At 35.6% G+C, this 22426-nt stretch overlaps 2 protein-coding genes across 3 annotated transcripts; both read right to left on the bottom strand.

Moving 5' to 3' along the window:
- Positions 1 to 6584: 6584 nt before the first annotated feature.
- LOC123258751 (carbonic anhydrase 2-like) lies at positions 6585 to 9505 on the bottom strand. Of its 2 annotated transcripts, none has more exons than XM_044718959.1 (6): positions 9290 to 9505; positions 8971 to 9180; positions 8745 to 8889; positions 8563 to 8668; positions 6863 to 7090; positions 6585 to 6769 (listed from the first exon to the last, which is right to left on the bottom strand). In XM_044718959.1, the coding sequence occupies exons 1-6, from the start codon at positions 9348 to 9350 to the stop codon at positions 6659 to 6661; spliced, it is 861 nt and encodes a 286-aa protein (XP_044574894.1). In that variant the 5' UTR covers positions 9351 to 9505; the 3' UTR covers positions 6585 to 6658. The 2 variants fall into 2 exon arrangements, with proteins under 2 accessions (XP_044574894.1, XP_044574895.1); XM_044718960.1 differs by having other exon boundaries at positions 8971 to 9174.
- A 5006-nt stretch (positions 9506 to 14511) lies between these two features.
- Positions 14512 to 16962, bottom strand: LOC123258427 (triadin-like). The gene is made up of 2 exons (XM_044718428.1): positions 16185 to 16962; positions 14512 to 14690 (listed from the first exon to the last, which is right to left on the bottom strand). Exons 1-2 carry the CDS (start codon positions 16960 to 16962, stop codon positions 14512 to 14514), a joined length of 957 nt encoding a protein of 318 aa, XP_044574363.1.
- Positions 16963 to 22426: the final 5464 nt, after the last annotated feature.

Raw genomic sequence — 22426 nt, 5'->3', positions numbered from 1 at the left:
ATTAAGCCACACCGTCCATCTTACGGCAAGCATTTTTACAAATATAAATAATGCTGTGAAGCGGGAAAGAATAGGAGTTACGGTAATTATTACGTGAAGCGTTCCACATTCACGTAACAGGATATTGGTAGATCGGATAGACCGGATAGCTCAAATGGTAGAGTAGCCGACATGTCTTCGGAAGGTTCTGGGTTCGAATTCCAGTCCAAGCTATCTAATAATTTTTTCTCGCATATTCTATAAACTCACATTAAGATAATCCTCTCCACATTCCTTTCTAAATCCTTTTCTACCAATATCCCGTTACGTGAATGTGGAACGCTTCACGTAATAATTACCGTAACTCCTATTCTTTCCTGCTTCACAGCGTTATTTATATTTGTAAAAAATGTATACATATAAGGTAAAGGGCCCAATAGCGGAACGACGAAGACCGTGTATCAGTATTTATTATTTTAAAATTATACAGGCAACTTTGAAAAAGAAATAATTTTATAGATCGGTTGAAACAAACATTTAGTTGTGTGAGTACAAATTCTAATATAAGTTTAATCAAAGTTTAATATATAAAAAAAATGTTTTTTGAAAAAGTCTAAAAGACCCAGTACCGGAACGCTAAAAATGACTAGCCCTAATAGCGGGCAACATAGTTGTCCCAATACCGGAACAGTGAATCATAAAAATTTCTCCAAATGCTAAAATTATGCTTCATCTAAATTATAATGAAGTTAATGATTAGTTGAGGAATTAAACTTATTAAAAATAGTATTTAATTATAAAAGAGATAATTTTATTTATAAAAAATATAATTTTTATACTGAACATTTATTATTCCCTTTGACCTTTGGCATCTTAATAAAACCTGTACACAATTTATTAATTGATATATAAATTTAACGACGAATATTTTTTCATAGTGTGAAATACTCTTGAATTAAATAATATTTCATGAAAAAATATATCATTTAAATTTGGTAATACAAATAAACACAAGATTTGGAGGTTAAACTTTATAAATTAGTTTTAGAGAAAAATATTGACTACAAAAATTTAATTTTATTTTTAAAACTGAAGTTTATGCATATTTGATAATATTTTTATAACAAACGTACGCACTGTATTAATTATTAAACCACAAATAATTTTTTTATTGCACTAAATCTTGCTCTTTAGTACAATACACTGCATGTGTCAGGCGGCAGAGTAAACATGGCAGTCTGTTCCGATACTGGGTCGAGCTAATTTTAAGTGTACCAATAGATGAACAGCAACAATTAATACTTTTAATTAATTTTCGTTTTTATAAACACTTAAGACTGTGAATTCTTGATAGCTCTACGAACACATAAAAAAAAAAATTACTGAAAAAGTTGCTTTATAAATTTTTTACAAGCTTATGACTACTGACTATTTTCTTAGCAAATTCCTTAAGGAATCGAGGTAAGTCATAGGACTCAGCTTGGTCCGATAACTTTTATTTTTTTTTTTTAATATTTTTGATAAACTTGTAAATTTTACGTATATTTTATTTCATACCCAAAACATTGAGATTTCGAAAAAATAAAAATTCTTAAAATTCCACATCATACTCAACAAGATATAATATAATAATCCTGAAATCGTTCCTGTACTGGGTCTCGTTCCGCTATTGGGTCTTTTACCTTATAATATATATAAATATATGAAAAATTGATGTGGGTACTCAAATGAAATGTCTCGATGAGTATAATGTCGGAGTGGGCTTATATCTGTAAAAATGTCAATAATTCACAAGATATAAGGTCATTTATTAATTATTAATCTAGAGATAGAGTATTTTCTCTTAATGATATATCTCTTAATAATATAAATGATAGGATTACAATTAATTCAATTATAATGGAACCATCAAATGATGTTTCATTATTTTATCTTGTGAAAAAATATTAATAATTGATAACAATAAGACTTTTTTAGTAACCCAAATCTTGGATGATTACTATTTTGATAATCATAGTCAATCATTCAAAATAATCAATAGCAGCTTCAATATTTGGAAATTTTTATCATATATGGATTTAAACGATCATGTTATTATATGTTTTAATATTTTAAAGGAAAAAATGTTCATAACTAAAATATGAATGCAAATAAAGAATTAAATTAAATAAATTTATATTACTTTTTCTTTCAGAATTTTTACAATCTGAGATGGTTACAGTTACCATCTTCGATTATAGCGGTTATAATTTTAAATAATTACAATTATCATTTTTGATAGTAATCGTTACCATTATTAATAGTAACTAGTACAATTGTCAATGATAACACCTATTATTTTGTGACTATTTAATTTTACTACCATTTCAGATAGTAGGAGTTAATATTTTCCTATAGTAAATACTATTATTAATTTTTCTCCGTGTACTTTTGTAAAGTGTCAAAATCATGTACTATTTTTACACGCAATAATTGGCTGTGATACGACATCTGCATTTTACAGGAGGGGTAAAACAGCAGTTTTCAAAATGTTTGAAAAAGAAGATTTAGTTCAATGTGCTGAAGTTTTTAAAAAGAGTAATTCAACTCAACAAGAAGTTATCACCAACGGCATCCGCTTTCTTCTTTCTATGTACGGAGCTCCTAAAAAACAAAAACTACCTGTTTAGATAAGCATCGATATGCATGTTTTGTTAAAAATACTAAAAATAAAAAACAAGTTCAATTAGCTTGTCTTTCTCCAACCTCAGTTGTTGCTTATCAACATCTTTTTCGGGTATATTACCAAGTTCAAGTGTGGCTTGGTTATCAGCTAGACCCTACAGACTGGGGTTGGAAGTTGGTCAACAATATATTAGAACCAGTTCAAACTTTACTCCCACCTGCGCCGGAAAAACTGCTGAACACAATTTTTTGCAACTGCAAAAAGGGATGCAGAGCTAAATGTGGTTGCAAAAAAGTCGGACTGTTTTGTTCTCTGGCATGCACAAATTGTCAAGGCCGGTCGTGCTCTAATGTTGAATCACAAACAATGGAGGATTCGTTTGATTCCGACGAAGTGTCATGCGATACATCGCTATTGACGCAATTTACTTGCATCCAAAATGAAGATGAAGAAGAAGCAGGAGAAGAAGAAGAACAACAACAACAAGAAGACGATCAAGAAGAAGAACAAGAAGAATTTGAAACTTACGAATCAGGCGAATGAACTTCACCACTTTTTTTTAATTTACATCGCTTTTATCTTTTCCAATCTTTGAAAATTTCCGTTATTTTGCAATAGTTTCACATTAAACAGAATCACAACTGACCCGTGGAGTAGGCCTACTGGGGAAACCACGTTAAAAAAACGCGCTAAGTACACTACCTCATAGATGGCGCGGAAACGTGTGCAAATTATGACGATAACAACTTTTATAACTTTTTGAATCGTTATATCTCAGAAACGGTAGCTCGTAAGAAAAAAAGTATTGATACATTTTTTATAGATAATTTTATGATCTACAATTTTTGTCTAAGGTACTTTTATGATAAAACTTACCGTTTTGTTGAAAATCGCGAAAAACTCATTTTTTTGACCTTTGACCTTGAATAAAATTTTTTCCATACAGGGGAATGATGGGGAACTTCTAAATATTATTTATAATTATGTTTTGAACAATTTTACTGATTTTCAGCTTGTTGGGATTTTATGCACCTTCGAATGTCTAAATTGGCCGGACTATAGATTATTTATAAATGAAGAATTATAAAAGTATGTTATCTCATAATTATCTATCCTGAAGATTCGTGTCGACCAAGCGAGGTTAAGTCGGCCATATTGATTTTAGTATTTTAATAATGAGAATACCAAATTTTTTTATATCCAGTAAACTTATTCCTATGGTTAGTAAACTGGTATTCTTATTTTAAGAATACCTTTTTTTTTTAACTATGAGGAAACATTTCCTTGGTATAAAAAACTTTTTTTTCAGTGTAGGACTTCTTAAAACATGAAATTTAGGACATGTCTATTAAACTTCAATAACATTTACTTTAGTGAAAGGACTAAGAATTTTACATACATGTTATTTCTGATGATCACATAAGCGATTAATTTTTCTTATTGCGAGATCGCGGGAATGTAACAGGTTAAAATAAATGCATTTTCTAAACACTTGATAAGTGGACAATAAATTCGGCTCATCTTTAAATAGAATTCTTAAAAATACAACAATATCAGAAATGAAAGTCTATTTCAAGTATCGTATAAAGCGCCACAATCTATCAATTCATCTGAAAGATATATCTATTTTAAAAAATTTTCAAAAAAAGTTCTTTTTTCAACAACTTTTATTGTTTGATCGATCGATTAAAAATGTAAATACTAAGTTTAAAAAATGCTATGAATGCTATAAGATCCACTGAACTGATTAATGATGCAAATTTGATCCTCTAATTTGTTGCATAGTTTCTCTGTTCATCTCAAAATTTTTTCTATCCGTCTAAAAAATCGTTACACCAATAATCTAGTAGTTAGGACTAAAGCTCAACAATATATTTTCGTGTAGTTCTTAGCTCTCCGAGCTCAAAAGTCTGATAGAAGTTTGATAAAACACTATTTTTTGAATTTTCAAACCGCAATAACTTTTGAATGAATGTACCGATTTTCACGTTGTTGGCGGCATTCGACGCAGTTTTTCAAATTCTATGATATATTTTCAAACACAAATTGATCAGACCAGAAATTTCGGTGTAATTTGAAAAAAACACTTTTTTTCGATTTCTTTCGTCAACGATAACTCACGAACGAATCAACCGATTTTGACCGGCTTGGTGGCGATCGACGTGATTTTTCGATGTTAAGATCTGATTAGTTTTTGAAATTAATCGGTGAAGCCGTTTGAAAGTTATTAAAAAAAAACCACATTTGAAAAAATTTTTTTTCGCAGTTTTTTTAAGATTTCTCAGAATCTATCAGTCCGAATCGGTCCAACTTGTATTCAAAATCTAAGTTTAGTCAAACCCCTTCGAATGACACCAACCGCGATCAAATCGGTCAAGCCGTTCAAAAGTTATGAGAGGTTTACACACACACACACACACACACACACACACACACACACACACACACACACACACACACACACACACACACACACACACACACACACTGGAAACCCAAGAATCATGGAGAAAAGCTGGACCAGTATATCGACTGAATGCCCTACAAGTAGCTAGTGCCTTCCGCACTATATCAGAAGAAGCAGTGTGCGTCATTGCCGGAACCTCACCTCTTAGAGTTCTAGCAGAGGAAAGATGAACCCTTTACCAATGAAAAAGGTCAACTGCACTGAGCCCTGAAGAACTTAGAATTGAGGAACGGCAGAACAGCATAGGCCGATGGCAACTACAATGGGATGCTGCAGAGAAGGATAGGTGGACGCACCGCCTCATACCTCGGATCGACATTTGGCTTAACCGGAATCACGGCGAGGTCAAATACTATCTTACGCAGATATTGTTGGGACACGGGTGTTTTCGAGAGTATCTACACCGCTTTAAGCACGATGACTCTTCGGAGTGCCCGTCCTGCCCAGGAGTTGCTGAAGATGCGGAGCACGTCTTCTTTGTATGTCCTCGTTTCGATCCACAGCGTGAAAAGTTGGAGAGGATCCTGAACCAGAGAATGCAACCAGATTCACTAGTGGAAGCAATGTTGTTATCAGAAGCTGCCTGGAACGCTACCAACACGTTTGCAACAGAAGTCCTCAAAGACTTGCGTTCCACCGAAAGAAGGAGAGCAAATATCAGAAGATAGAAGGAAGGAAGTTAACACCTTAGCCACCAAAAGGAAGAGCAGTAGCTAGTTCCTCCCCTCACGAAGTAATGCCTGACGGCGGTTCCCATGAGGGATTAGAGGAAAGAAGAAAAGGGGTTTAGGGTTTAGTGAGTAGGGGCGTTAGCGTCGAGTCATCACATATCCAGGCCAAACAGCTATGCCTAGAATCCGCAAAAAGGATTCCCCCCCCTAAAAAAAAAAAAAAAAAAAACACACACACACATACATACATACAGACATATACACACATACATACAGACATACAGACACCATCGCGGGAATAGTCAGGGAAGCTTCCTAGGACCTTAAAACGTCGAGATCTGATGAAACTTGATTTTCGAAAAACGGGGTAAAGACAATAACTTCCCGATTTTTGAAAATTTTCAATTATCTTAGCGGGAAGTTAAAAATAACTTGATTCAAGAGAAAAAATGTTGACCCAATAATACCATTTCGAAGAAAATGCATTGAGTTTCTTGCATTGAGAAGAAAAATTCTTGAGTCAAGAAATTATTCTTGATTTAGGTAAATTTTTCTTGGCCCAAGAATTTTTTCTCTTGACTCAAAAAAATCATTATCTTCAAAATGGTATACTTAGTTCAAGATTTTGTTTCTTGAATGAAGTTAACTTTTCTATCAGTGAAGTCAATCAATCATGATCATAAAAAAAAGTGTACGATAGTTGTATAATGATAAATGTATCGAAAATTTTATTTTTTCTTCAAATAATGAAAATAGTTTTGATTGAATATTCCAAAAAAGTTAATTTTTATATTTGCAAGCCAATGAATGTTTTAGTATAATTAATCTTGATAATCTCATTCAATTATAAATGATCATTAAATCTAAATAAATATATTAGTCTGGTGGTTGTTTGAATAAGTATATTATTCGATCGTTTAACTTTTGTGCAGGCCGATAATTATGGAAGTCTTCATGTTTAAAGTTTATACATCTTAATGTTTTCATCTAAAAGAAAAAAAAAGTTATTAATTGTATCAAAATTTACGTTTAACATTCATCATTATTAACGATTTTTATAATTAAATTTGTTTAAATTACTTGATATTTAGAAACATCCAAAACAGAGACTGGAAATATCCAGGTTACAGCCTCCGTACAAGGTGGAGTAGTTAATGAGCCATAATAACTGGCGTATTTAGGTGCAGTAAAAACTCCGTCAAAGTTCGAAAGAGCGAATGGTTCTAAGTTTACTTCGGTATTTGGACTCACTAAATTAGATGCATTCTTTAGGACGTCTGTTATCCCCTCCGACCCGTCTGGTTGTATCTTTTGAAACAAAAAAAAAAAAAAAAATTATTATATGAAAATTCTAAATCTCATAACCTAAGTTTCGATTGAACTATTTATCATCTACAGTTTTTTTGATAAATTTATTGATTTAAGCGCTAGTCTCTCGGAATTTTTAATATTTAATAACACCGGCACACGAAAAAAATTAAGTAGAATGTGCATTTGACCGGACCTACCTAAGGGTACGTAGCATGGGTTCCACATGTTACATCGACTACAAATCGTATGTGGAATCCATGCTGAATCCAAATTAGTAATTTGGAGACCAAAACATTCTTCATAAATTTGTTTGATCTTATCAGATAACGATCTTCGATTCCTTTCCAAATTGAATTCTCCACAAATGTAACAAAATGAATCAGGACTTTTATTACACAGATGAGAATTACTTCTTGTAATAGTATACTCTCCAGTAGCCAAGTTTCCCACTTCTGAAGAGCTGCAGTCGCTTGATGACGACGCCTGCGAGCCTGCTTTCTCACCCTGACCAGACGCCGATACTGGGGCTCCGACTCCCTGCATCGTAAAGTACTTATCACTTGTACCTGCCATGACGGCACACACGCCGTTAACCCAGGGACTCTGCCAGATGGTTCTGTTGCCCACCGTCACCACGTGGAGGTACCCTGGTTACAGGCACAAGCAATTAAGTCTTCAAAAGTCAAAAACGAGAGTAAAAAAACAAAAAAAATTACTTTTTTCGGAATTTTGGAGGGTTTGTGTGATTTTTTTACATTTAAAACGGCTCGTGGTCTCAATAAAGTTTCGATTCATATTCAGCGAATCGAAATACATGAAAATCACGCTTAGTTTAGTTCCAAAAAATTTTTTTGTCATTAAAACTGCTGATTTTCATCATTTTTACGGTTTTTCGAAGTTTTCTCGAAATTTCGAGGGTGTAGGGGTCAAACTGACCTCGAATTCGGATTTAGCGGACCAAAATACGTACCCTAGGTAGGTCCGGTCAAATGCACATTCTACTTAATTTTTTTTGTGTGCCGGTGTAATGATTGAAAAAAAAGTATTTCAATATTTTTAAAAACAAAGCTAATAAACGTAGTTGTAATCAAATTAATGATGAATGAATATAGAATTTTTTAAATAATCTTTCAGACACTAAAGGTTAAGATTATTTTCATTTGTAGCTAAAAATTTCAAATTGGCAATTTGCCGCAAAACTTCATGAATATATATTTATTGTATACCCGTAAATTTTGTTTTTAAATTTTATATCCAATTATAATTAAAATTATGATCAAAATTATGCAACCGATAGTAATAAATATTATTTCTTCTTTGATACGTGAAAAATGCTAAATAATTTAAAAATCATAAAGCTTGTCAATCGGAAATTATAAAATTAGCTTACAAACTCCGTTGATTATGTTATTTTTTCATGATACCTCTTAAAAATATACTGATTAATATTATCGTAAATATGTTATTACATCAAAGAATACTGCAACAACAGAAATCCCATCGGTATGATTCAGCGCATTATTGAAAGAATCATAATCTTTTTTGTAATGGACCAAATGCATTTCCAGTGGAAAACTATAATATTTATAAAGTAAATTGATAAGTGTGAAAAACTAAAAATAATAACCATTGATACTAAATTTAAACAAACCTTTTACCATGAATTGTATGCTCACTTCCTTCTTGATTATTAATACCCCAATGAAAATGTAATTGCTTAAATATGTATTGACTTTGGAGTGGTCCCCCAGAAATAAAAGGTATTTCGTTATCCGGCCATTGACCTCGTAATTCCACTAAAATTATAAAGTAAAGCTATCTAAAATAAAAAAATTTGAAATAAACTATAAGGATAATTTTTTTTAATTTGTTTTTACGTGTGTGTCCGTTATTAACAATAATCATTTTTTTGGGTACATTATCATAGTGATGAAATTGAAGTTTCTGTGGATCAACAACTTCCCGAAATTTTTTGAAATCTAAATTAACAGGTGACTGGTTACTTCCACCGCAGGACGGAAATTTATTTTTCCACTTATCAGGAGCTTTATAATCGAATTCAAGCTGTCGGGGCTTCGAATCTAACTCTCCAATCGCACCAACAATCACGAAGTACAAATCAATAAGATTAATAGTTTGATTATTAAAAGAAAAACGGCAATAAAATAAATATAAATTTTAATATTTAAAATATACCTGTTGCTGTTGTAAGTGATTGAGTAAGTAATAATGCAAAAATATTTATTGAAAGAAACATTATTTCTTCAGTTAAAAATTCGTTAATTTTAATTCATTATTCAATGATGATGATAATATTAGTAAAAATTAACTCATTTTATTTAAATATTCTTAACTTCTTGGTAGAACTTACAACGTTCACCCGTTTATCACTCCGCAATACTTTGGTATAACTGCAATCGACAAAATACATAAAGATATATATCTAACATCAATTTATAATTAAAGCGATATTAAATTGACCTGTCAGTCGTAAAAGTTATTTGATTTCGCACGAGCATAGTTTTTTAATTCGTTATACTGCAAATGATCGTTTTTATGAATCGATATTGTTTTTATTAGGAACTTATTTTTTTTTTTTTTTCTATACCAATTATATTCAAATCATGCAATTAACTCAACAAATATTAACGTTTTATATAATATGTATCATGTAGTAAATTATAGACTATTTTTAAAATATTATTATACGATATAAATAAATAATATTATATTATTTATTATTTTAATGTGCCGTAGTGTAATAAAACAGAAAAAAAGGTTAAGGAAGTCGTTACGTCATAAAGTCGTAGGTCATACCCATTATGAAAGAATTTTGCAGGCGAGGTTCGTACCATATTAAGACCCTTACCAATATCTGATTATAGTAAACTTACAATGGTTATTAACCTTTGCATCACGGCCAATAAAATATAAAAAGCTATCGTGGCAGATGTTATTAATAAGCGGGTAGACATACTACCTTGATGATTGTCCCTCGAGATCCAACGTTCATTTCATATCCACTTTATAGCCATTGCGTGTCTTCTTATTAGCTATGAATTGTCGTATGCTAGATCAAGTTATATAAAATGATAGAGTACTATTTGATAAAACTAACAGTTTGTTTGGTTATTAACAGTTAAATTGTAAACGCATTACAATTGTTTAAATAGATATAAGGTATAAAAATACACTTGTAAAATCAATATTTTTACGAGTGTAAAATTATTAAAATGATTACTTAAACCTTGAAAATAATAATTTCGTCGAAATGTAAAATGTTAAAAAATTATATTAAACAAACAAAAAATATAAAAAATGAAGTAGCGACAACTTCAAGGGTTACAACTTTATTGATTTGTTTTCAATTTATACATTTAGATCTTAGGGCCAGTTTTCTCTATCAATGATTAAAATTAAAATATCATTGATTAAAAAACTGGCCCTTAATATACGTCATTATGGTCAATTAAATTCCATACATTAATAATTTATTAGCTTATATGAAATACAATAACAGTCATAATTGAAGGATGTGTTAAAAAGTTGTAGCCAATTAAAATTTTTAAATAATCGTTTTTTTGAGATAACTTTTAAACTCTTCGATTCATCGACTCAAGACATCATGAACAATTTTCTAACGTAAAAAATTACTTCGAATGCTGCCTAACGAATCAAAATCGAATCAAAACCGATGTACAGATTTTAAAGCATCTTTATGATTCGACAAATTGAAACCATTTTATTTATTGTACAATATTAAATATTTATCATTAACAATAAAAACTATAAAATTCATTAGAAAATTATATAAACAGCTAAAAATTGTCAATTTCTTTAATTATTAAATTTTGGTGGATTAATCCAATCTATTGTAAAATTTTTCTCTAAATTTTGTGATTTTAGTTTTGAGAGATTCAAGAGTATTTCAAATACATTATGTTCGTAGTTTTGTCAAGAAATATTGTTTTAGACATTTTTTATTGTAAATAGTGGATATTTGTAATTAATAAATCTTTCCTTGTTAAGTTTTCACTCATTTATTTTTCTTGCTGATCTTCAATGACTTAATTGATACTTCGAAATTTCTTATTTATAGTTATAAAATCATCATTTAATTTTTATAAATAGACGAATAAAATGAATAATCAATAGAGTCTTGGAAAAATCAAATGTATTGATAGTGTAATTTATCACAGTTGGTATCCACGACAACAACGTACCAATTAAACTGTCTACGATGGACTATCGTATTTTAAAGTTTTATGATTCTGATACGCCCATGCAAAATTCTTTAGTCGTTCTTCGATCTTTTTGGAATGATTTATTGATCTCCTTGAAGCGTACTTATAAGTACACTGCTAAAGCCATCTAAAATTAGAAAATATTTATCGTAAATAATAATATAAAAAGGGATAATAAATCTTTTAACGTGTTGTAAAAATTGCAGATGAACACATTATATACCTAAATTTGCAGCGAAAATTATTTGGTTAATGAAAAAAGTTATTTTCGTTGGCTCCAAATTTTTAACTTCCCGCTAAGAAAATCGAAGATTTTCAAAAATCGGGAAGTTATTGTTTTCACCCCGTTTTGCAAAAATCGAGTTTTCATCAGATCTCGACGTTTGAAGGTCACAGGAAGCTTCCCTGACTATACCCGCGAGGTTGTCACGGTGTCTGTATGTATGTGTGTGTGTGTGTGTGTGTGTGTGTGTGTGTGTGTGTGTGTGTTTTTTATCTTAGGGGAGGGAATCCTTCTTACGGATTCCAGGCATAGTTGTTTGGCCTGGATATGTGGCGACTCGACGCAGTGTCATACTAAAACTCGACCCTAACGCCCCTACCCACTAAACCCTAAACCCCTTTTCTTCTTTCCTCTAATCCCTCATGGAAACCGCCGTCAGGCATTATTTCGTGAGGGGAGGATCCAGCTACCGCTATTCCTTCTGGTGGCTAAGGTGTTATTTTTCCTTCCTTCTAGTTTCTGTCATTTGCTCTTTTTCTTTCAATGGAACGCAGCTCTGTAAGCACTTCTGTGGCAAAAGTGCTTGTAGCGTTCCAAGCAGTTTGATTCGACAACATTGCATCTACTATTGTCTCTGGTTGGATTCTCCAGTTCAGGATCCTCTCTAACTCCTCACGCTGAGGATCGAAACGTGGACACACAAAGAAAACGTGCCTTGCGTCCTCAATAACCCCTGGACAAGACGGGCACTCCGGAGAATCGTCGTGCTTAAAGCGGTGCAGATACTCTCGAAAGCACCCATGTCCTGATGTGTGTGTGTGTGTGTATGTGTGTGTGTGTGTGTGTATGTGTGTGTGTGTGTGTGTGTGTGTGTGTGTGTGTGTGTGTGTGTGTGTGTGTGTTTTCCCCTTTTAGGGGGGGGAATCCTTTTTACGGATTCTAGGCATAGTTGTTTGGCCTGGATATGTGGCGACTCGACGCAGCGTCATACTAAAAACTCGACGCTAACGCCCCTACCCACTAAACCCTAAACCCCTTTCTCTTCTATCCTCTGATCCCCCATGGTACCGCCGTAAGGCATTTCTTCGCGGGGGGAGGAATTAGCTGCCGCTCTTCCTTCTGGTGGCTAAGATGTTATTTCTTCCTTCTAGATTCTGTCTTTTGCTCTTTTTCTCTCGATGGAACGCAGCTCTGTAAGCACTTCTGTGACAAAAGTGTTCGTTGCATTCCAGGCAGCTTCTGAAGACAGCATTGCTTCTACGACTGACTCTGGTTGACTTCTCCTCTTCAAGATCCTCTCCAGCTCCTCACGTTGTGGATTAAAAACGCGAGCACTCGAAAAAAACGTGCTCCGCATCTTCAGTGACTCCAGGGCAGGACGGGCACTCCGGAGAATCGTCATGCCTAAAGCGGTGAAGATAAGCCCGAAAACAGCCATGTCCTGACAACATCTGCGTTAGGTAGTAGTTGACCTCTCCGTGTTTCCGGTTCAGCCAAATGTCGATCTTTGGTATGAGACGATGCGTCCATCTACCCTTCTCTGCGGCATCCCACTGAGATTGCCATCGTGCGATGCTGTGCTGTCTTTGTTCCGTTCTGAGTTCTTCTGCGCTCAGTGTTGTTGACCTCTTTCGTTGGTAAAGGTTCCTTCTTTCTTCAGCTAGGACTCTGAGAGGTAGAGTTCCAGAAATTACGCACACTGCTTCCTCAGATATTGTGCGGAAGGCGCAAGCTACTCTTAGGGCACTCAGGCGATATACTGGTCCAGCCTTTCTCCATGCTTCTTGTAATTCTAGCGCATCGGCCCAAATGGATATTCCGTACGTAAGCACTGATGTGACTACAGTTGCCAACAATAGTCTCCTGCTCTGCTTTGGGCCTCCGACGTTAGGCATCAATCGTGCGAGGCTTGCCCTTACTACTGACGCTTTGGCACTGACGTGTTCCACTTGCTGTTTAAAGTTGAGACGGGCATCAAGCATCACTCCCAAATATCGGATATAAGGTTGTGATGTGATTTCTTGTTCGCCGACTCTAAGATTGATGGTCTCTAACACTTTCCTGCTGGTAATAAGCACTGCCTCAGTCTTATGTTTCGCCAGTTGAAGATTCATTGTGTCCATCCACTGGTTTACTTGCTGGAATGCTAGATCAAACATGTGGTGAATCTCGTCCAGGTGTTTAGCGACAATCACTACGGCCACGTCGTCCGCATACGCTACAAGTTTAATATTTCTTGGGATCTTTAGCCTTAGAAGCCCGTCATACATGATATTCCACAGCAGTGGGCCAAGAACAGAGCCCTGCGGAACACCTCCGGTGATTTCGTACTCTTTCGGACCGTCCTTTGTGTCATATCTGAGGACTCTATCCGTGAAGTAGCTAGCTACTATTTTACTTAGGTATCCTGGCACGTTCTTCTCTTGAAGAGCTTGCATAATGCAGTCCCAGTTAGCAGAGTTGAAGGCGTTTTTGATGTCTAACGTCGCCACCAGGCAGTACTTCTTCGTACCACCCTTCCATCTGGTTCCTGCAATTGCCTCCTGGGCCGTAGTAACAACCAGATTGATCGCGTCCAGGGTTGATCGTCCTTTTCGGAATCCATACTGGTTGTTTGCCAGGAGTGGATCTGCAACTGCTTCTATTCTTTGATGAATTATGCGTTCGAATATCTTACCGGCTGTATCCAGCATACAAAGTGGACGGTAAGATGACGGCTCTTCTGGTGGCTTTTTCCTTTAGGGAGTAGAACCAGTCGTTGTTGTTTCCATTTCCGAGGAAATGTCCCTTCCTTGAGGCACGTATTGTAAACTTTCAAGAATAACGTTGGTGCTGCCTTTATGGCTGTTTTCAAGGCAATATTAGGGATTCCGTCTAGTCCCGGCGCTTTGTTATTCCCTACGCGGTTACAAGCCTCCATTAGTTCTTCTTCCGTGACAGATGGAATGTCTTCAGGGTTTAGCTGCCTTAACTGGCCGGTGAATACCGGTTGTTGAGGAAACAGCACAGTAACAATCCTCTCTAGGAGCCGCGGACACGTAGGCGACGGCATTGGCTGGTATTTCAGGTGGGCCGTGACCACCTTTGTACGGTTTGCCCCATGGTGCTTTCTCCACTTCTTCGACGAGTTCTTTCCAACAGCGTCTTTTATTATCCTTGATGGCTTTGTTTAGTTCCCGACGGGCCTTTTTATACTCTGCCACCAGTTCTGCAAGGTTAGGTCGACGGAAGCCACGCTGTGATATTCTTCTTTTCCTGAGGCATTCTTTACGAAGAGCGCTGATGTGATCGTTCCACCAGTGCACCGCGGGTCTTCTATTTATGCCTCGTTTTCGTGGCATACTGGCGTCACAAGCTTCGGTCACTCTTTTCATAAGTTCTTTAGTCTGATCTTCTGCGCATCCAGCGGTGATCGGGCCATTATCCAAAAGCAGTCGTCAGCGTACCCACGTCGAAAGATTGTACTCTCCACCGAATGTGGTTAGGTAACCTACTAGTTCCTCTAGTATCCTGGTCATTTGATATCTCCCAGAGAATCGCGTTGTGGTCACTGGCAGTGTAGATATCCAGCACCTTCCAGTTGAGGTTACCTCTCGCGAGGCTGCTACTGACGAACGTGAGGTCTACGATGGAACTTGCGTCTCCTTTGGTGTAGGTTGGTGTGTCACCACTGTTGAGTAAGACTACGTCTAATGCAGTAAAAGCCTCAAGTAACGCTTTACCTCGTGCGTTAGTTAGCTTGCTACCCCAGTCTACTGCCCAGGAGTTAAAGTCGCCGGCTATCGCGACTGGATGATGCTGCTTCGCGTCCTCTGTCAGTCGATCCAGAAAGTTAGTGAAGTCAACAATAGAGAGGCTAGGTGGTGCGTAGCAGCTATAGAAGCGAACGCCATCTACTGATACTGCTACAAAGCCGGCATTGCAATTATTAACTACGCTCTGGAATGGGAGCTTGCCACAGGACCAAATGACGGCCCTAGTGGTCGTGTCCGTTTCCCATAATTTGCCTTTAAGGCATTTATATGGTTCAGCTATTAGTACAAGGTTAGGCCCTAGTTCACGCACTGTCTGCAGAAGCAAGTCATGTGCAGCCTCACAATGATTGAGGTTGAGCTGCAGTATCTTCATGTTCTTTTGTTTATTAACCTCTGAAGCGCCTCTTGGAATACCGGGCATTTGTGGTTGCCGGCGTAGTGGGCAGAGTTCTCTGCGCTTTGGTTTTCAGCGCATAATGCACATTTGGCTGGATTCTTACAACCAGCGATCTTGTGCCCCTCTTGTCCGCACCTGATGCAAAGCTTAGATCGGTCTACGCTACTTTTGCACTGAAATCCATGATGCCCGAAGTGCCAGCACTTGAAACATTGGGTTGGTCTTCTCGTGGCTCTAATTCGGCAGTTTACCCAGCCGATACGGATTTTACCGCTTCCTTCCAATATCTTCCGCGCTGCAGCTGCTGGTAGAGTCACTACGGCAGTCTGGGTACCTCTGTAGGCCTTTCGGATCTTAATTGCCTCTAGCGATACCTCGCAGGATTCTCCGGTTGCCATCTGCAAGGCGGCTTGAATGTCTTCCCTGGTTGTAGTGTCATCAAGGTCTCGGATTTCGACGTCTTCCTGTGGACCTTTGCAGATCACTTTGGCCTCTTCTTGTAGGATGCCCTCGATGGTTTTCTGTAAAGCTTGGCCTTTATCGGAGCTCTTCCTAGAGAGCGTAATCAGCATGTTTCCGGCCCTAGTTTTATGGATCTTATCCACCGTAGTACGGACCTGCTCGTCAGGGACATCATTTTTTATTTTACGCAAAATCTCAGCGTACTTCGCCGGCTCAGCTGGGCGGATGATCAGTGCGTCTGGCCTGATCCACTTTCGCGATTTCTTCCGTTTAGGTTCAGGACGGGGCTCCTCGGGAAATTGCTTTGGGAGCTGTTCTTTCCTTTGCCTTCTTTGTTCTTTCTTGGACTGGACTTTCTGCCAAGCAATCGCTTTTGTCCGTTCGTCCCTTTGCATTGTCGCTCTTTGTGGAGGGCTTTGTCTCAGGTCCTTCTTCTTGGTGACTTGGCTGCACGTTGGGTCTGGAGAGGATCGATCTTTCCTTTTTCCAGTCTTCGTGACAGTTTCTCGTTTGTCTTCGATGACCGATTCACCGTCACCTTCGGCTCCGGTATCCATTGCTTCGTCAGTCACAACTACAACTTCGTTGGTTTGCCCCGGTGTAGCACGGGGAGTGCGTCGCGATGCTAATCGCCATTCTTCATCCAGTTTTTTGAACCTTCGAAGGGCGTTAGTTGCACTAGTCGCCTTGGTCTTGATCTCCTTGTGGATATTGACTTTTGACTGAACGAGATTATTTAACTCATTAGTCAGCTCCTCCAGGCGTTCCAGCGCTTGCGCTCTCCTCATTTCAGCGCCCGCTTCAATCGCTGCTTGTTGGGCATGAAGCCCGTTTTCATTCTTGTTTGTTTCCTGTGAATTACTCATACTTTTTGATTTACCAGCGCATCGTACGGAGTGGAGCGGGTTGTCATAACTAGGAACGGGTGTACCCTCGGAGATAGTACTCCTACCCCAGTTCCCTGAGGCCTAGCCGACACTTAGCCAGTCCCGGAATACACGGACGGACCAGACTCGCTCGGAGCGGTGAAGATTCCGACCTCTAACACTCACTGCGTACTTCCTGATCAAGGCCCGAAGTGGCTGGCTCCTGATCCACTGCTGCAACTTACACCTCGGTAGAGCAAGCTCACATCAGCCGTGGCCTGCATCGTCGGAAACTACGATACAGGCTCCGGTCACTCCCAGTGGGTCACAGCAGAGAACGATCGTCTTGTTAGGTCAGTTAGTGCGACCAACCCATTAAAGGGGAGTTTTGTCCACGGGAGCGTATTTTGTTTGGTTATTTTGCTTGGCTCCTACCCGCTGTACCTCATCAACTAAGAGATTAAGTGTCATCCAAGGACAGCGAGCGTTCTCCCATCCGCTCGGGGAGACGCGCCCGGTAGCAGTATCTCTTCTGCCCCGAGTGTGTGTGTGTGTGTGTGTGTGTGTGTGTGTGTGTGTGTGTGTGTGAAAGTATGTGAACCGCTTATAACTTTTGAACGGCTTGACCGATTTTATCGCGGTTGGTGCCATTCGAAAGAACTTGACTAAACTTAGACTTTGAAAACTATTTGGACCGATTCAGATCAATAGATTTTGAGAAATCTTAAAAAAACTGAAAAAAAATTTTTTTTCAAATGTGGTTTTTTTGGAATAACTTTTAAACGGCTTAAAGGTTCAATTCCAAAAACTAATCAGCTCTTAACCTCAAAAAACCACGTCAATCGCCATCGGTCCGGTCAAAATCGGTTGATTCGTTCGAGAGATATCGTGAACGAAAGAAAACCGAAAAAAGTGTTTTTTCGAAATAACTCCGAAATTTCTAGCGCGATCAATTCAAAATTTGAGATTCTTTGTGAGGCTTGAAAAACTGCATCGAATGCTTCTAACCGCGTAAAAATCGGTTCATTCATTCAAAAGTTATTGCGGTTTAAAAATTCAAGAAATAGTGTCTTATCAAATCTCTATCAGACTTTTGAGCTCGAAGTGCTTTAAAGCATAGAAAAGCAATCTCTTTGAGCTCGGAGAGCTCAAAATAACCCATAAATTGTATTTTTGAGCTCGAAGAGCTCAAAAACGTCATTGGTGCAATTTTAAGCGCCTAAGTATGGAATTAGCGGGAAGTTGCAGGGATGGCCTTCAGGGTCAACCGTTTTCCTAACTTTTTTATAATTAGCTTGTGTGATTTAATCAAAAGGATAAATATTACATTGCGAGTGCATTTTTTATGATCTTTCTTCTTTCATAATATTCTTCGTTTTTTTATATAGTTATTCTTCCATATCGTTTAATTACACACCTCTTGTATCATGAAAGAAACAAGCTGGTTTCTGCTTGATGCAGATGCAGTAATTTCTAACTTCATTCCCGACCATTAGATCCTTTTTGTTTATTTTATGTCTTTAAATTTTTCAACTAGTTTTAACCTTACATGATTGATCTTAAATTATTTTATTTTGAGTAGCTAAAGAAATTAAATCCCCAATTGCATGGCACATTATTAAATTCAGTTTTCAAATTTTCAACTAAATAAAAATCATCAGATTTTATCCTTTACTATAAATATACTATTGCACGTTTTACAGTCGTTGACTCTAGTTATACCGCTGTGTGATAACTTTGCAACATACTCTGAGAAAAAAAAATCTGAAGTACGATTGATTCTATAAACTACTCCAAGAATTTCACGCTATGGTCAAGTTCAAAATATACGAAAATATCAAGCGGAAGAATTTTGCCACGTATCTAATGCTGTTTCGAAAATACTTACTGCAAATAAATTTTGTTTAGCTAAAATTATTAAAATATGGTTGACGTCCAGTCAGAAACAACTAGCAACCGAATAAAAGATATGTCACTTGCGCTAGTCGTAATAATAGTATTTAATCGTATGAAGAATAATAATTATAACTTTTACAAAACTTGCACGTTTCTGGTGCTATTCTATGTTTTCGCTTTATATTTTTCTATTATAAATAATGTACAAATTTTTCAATACTAAGTATATTTTGTTAAATAGGCATATATGATAAATTAACCATATATGCCTATTAACTCTTCCCGAACCTATGCACAGGGAACATTGTGTTTCCTCTTTAGGATTTATATGTACGATTTTTGTATATCTATCTTTTTGGGAAGTAAATAAATAAAATAAAAAAAAAATTAATAATATAGAATAAAACTTTTATGAAATTAGCTTGTTTCTGTTAAAAAATTTTTTCTTTAGTAACAAACGGTTAAAACAATAAATTATTTTTTTTTGTTTTGAGTGCAATTTTTCTTATATTTAATGGTATGTGATCCCGTGAAAAAATTTTCTGATCAGACTATATCAGGCCTGATATAAACCGTCCATATCAGGCCTGATATGGAAATTGGCCATGTCAGACTATATATGCCTTGATATAAGTATATCAGACTATGTACCCGCCCGGTATATTATATTACATAATTATAAATGAAAAATGGCCCTATATAATTATGTATAATTACGTATAACTATATCCATAGGAAAAAAAAATCGGCGCGAGTGGGAGTCGAACCGTGGACCTACTGATTGAAAGACTAATTCACTACCCGTTAACCTAAGAGACTTACTTGAAGAACAAAGTTTATTATAACTACAAGTAATTCAAATCGTATACATGATCGATTCGTAGTGAGCAAAATTTTTTATCTAATTTATTAATTATTAATTGCCAATATTTATATATAATAATGGTATCTATATGTAGATTTATAAAATTATCTATGTATACATGAAATCGCAAAAATGATTCTACGATGTATTGTTAAGGTACTTCGTTGCTTTAGAACTTATAATTTCCCAGATAGCAAAATGACGTATTAAGTTATTCCGAATGAGCTCAGATTTCTGATTTGGACGTCAGAGTCTACGTCTAAAAGACGTCTTTAAGACCTTCTCAAGAGGTCGAATGCGCCGCTTATTGTAGACTTTAAGAACTCATCAAAACGAGCTCTTAAAGAGCTCTTTTTTCTGAACTCGCACAAATGAATGATTTTTTATCTCTATACGCTATTATAATGATAACAATAATAAGAACACAACAAAAATAATATTAATAATAATAATAATAATAATAAAAGTAAATTATGAAAAATAATTCAGAGTTTCATGAAGCACCGATGCTGATTTCGAATGTTTATTGTTTTAGTTAGACCTAATATTGTCAGTTTAAAGAGAGAAAGTGAAAATCGCAATTGCCGTAACTAAGATTCGAACCCGAGTCGCGCGCGTGCTAGATCGATACCTAACCCCCTACGCTTTTCAAACGATATGTCGTTACACATCTCATTATTTTTATAAGCTAAGTTTATATAGTGATGAAATGTTGCGATCATTGTCTATATTATTTATTCTATTTGATACTGTGTATCGATAGAGAAAAAGTAACTTTTACGAATATTTATGTACTAAAAAATATTCAAAAGTCTACCTGTAATATTTTTTTAAATAGTCTATATAAATTTTTTTTACTTTTCACAATGTAAAATCTAATAGATAAATTAATGAATATTAAAAATTCAACAATAATTAATAAGTATATAGTTATAAGATATCGTTAAATTCGAATAAAATGTTTAAAATTGATACATGCAAAGTACTCCTTAAATGTAGAAAGTTCACATAATTTTTTCAGATTAGAATCCAATTTTATTATTTTATCTAAATTAGTTTGATTACGAACCAGATTTTAACATTATTGCCTATTACTTCATAATATAATTTAAAATTTTTGAAAAATTTAATTAACCTGGATTAAGAGAAATGAGTTAACCTATGCCAAGTGTATATCTATATATTAATCTATTCAAATTGTTTTAAATCATTTAATTCGAATTATTTTTAATCATTTTCAATTTAATTTCTCAATCAGGAAAGTAATAAATGAAAAATGAATAAGATTTTGACAGCTTTATATTAAAAAGAAATTTGTGTTTTTGTTTATAATGTCTACAAGCTCCTTATACGCAACTCAAAAGGAAGTCCAAAAAAGGGACTCAGTTAGATGTCAGAAAATTGACTCCAAACTTATGAGTTCATTAAGAGCTCTTAGTTCTGATCTCGTAAAAAAGAGCTCTTTAAGACGTCACATTAGGACTTCTATAAGAAGTTTTTTAAAAGACTTCATACTGAAATCTTTCTGACTTGGATGCTAACTGGGTTCTTTGAAATTAAAAAAATAATCGCGGTAAAATCAAAATTGAAAGCTTAAATTTTGATAGAATTATTATTATATTATTATACGGATTTCTAGTGTACAGGCGTAATAACGCCCTTTTACACCCTAAGCCTTATCATTCTGCTTAGTTAACTCTGCCTTATCATTGCGGCTGTGGACCGACTTGTGCCTTCTGTACCGCATTTGCCCTGATCCTCACCACTCGGCTATTGGAACAGTAACATGGGAAAACCACAGAGAAAACCCATGTTAGTACAGTCGGAGCTGGGTTAATTCTACAGTGATTGATAATAAACTATTCTTTATCGACCACTGGAGCGTTAGGCCCCTCTCCTAGTGTGCAGAGATCCCTCGCGCTAGCCAACGCTGACTAGAGTGGTCACCCATTCAAGTTGTTGCTTAAAATGTGTGATCGCCCAAGTCAGACGTGTGCCGTCCGGCTATCTCTGCCACTTTCAGAGGCTGGCAACGTAACGTAACGCACATATTTTTAATTATAATCACTGAAAAATATTGGTGCGTGCTGGGATCGAACCGGGTCCCACTCTTTCGAAAAGCGAGCACCGAGCCAACCAGGCCATTGCCAACCTCTAATTTTGATGGAATTATTTGTTTAGTATATGGAACTATATATTGCTGGAGGGCCTGGCTAACAATTTTTGAACTAAACTAATAATTTTTATGAAATAAAATTTTTTTTTAAGTTCCTATTATTTCATCCGAAAAATACTATATTAAAAGATTGTTAATCATTAGAGTAACAGACTTTTAGATAGAAAAAGAGAATGTTTTATGGTAATGACAAAATACCCACTGGAGTAAAAAAAATTATATAGAATTCTATATGATTGATATATAATTGTATATGAATTATATATACATTTATATAATCATAAATAAATTACATATGCTTCTATATGGAGCATTCCACGCCAAATCGACCACTTTTGACCCTGACCCCTTTTGATTTGGCTGAAAATTTACCATCCTTTTCTATCCTATCAAAAACGTCTCTCATAATTTTTTCAAATTTTTTTACCCAACCAAAAAAAAGTTATAAA

Source organism: Cotesia glomerata, linkage group LG2, assembly GCF_020080835.1.
Source record: "Cotesia glomerata isolate CgM1 linkage group LG2, MPM_Cglom_v2.3, whole genome shotgun sequence".
NCBI classification, from domain to species: Eukaryota; Metazoa; Arthropoda; class Insecta; order Hymenoptera; family Braconidae; genus Cotesia; species Cotesia glomerata.
The sequence above is the reverse complement of the archived record's forward strand: the minus strand, read 5'-3'. Positions and strand labels throughout refer to the sequence as shown.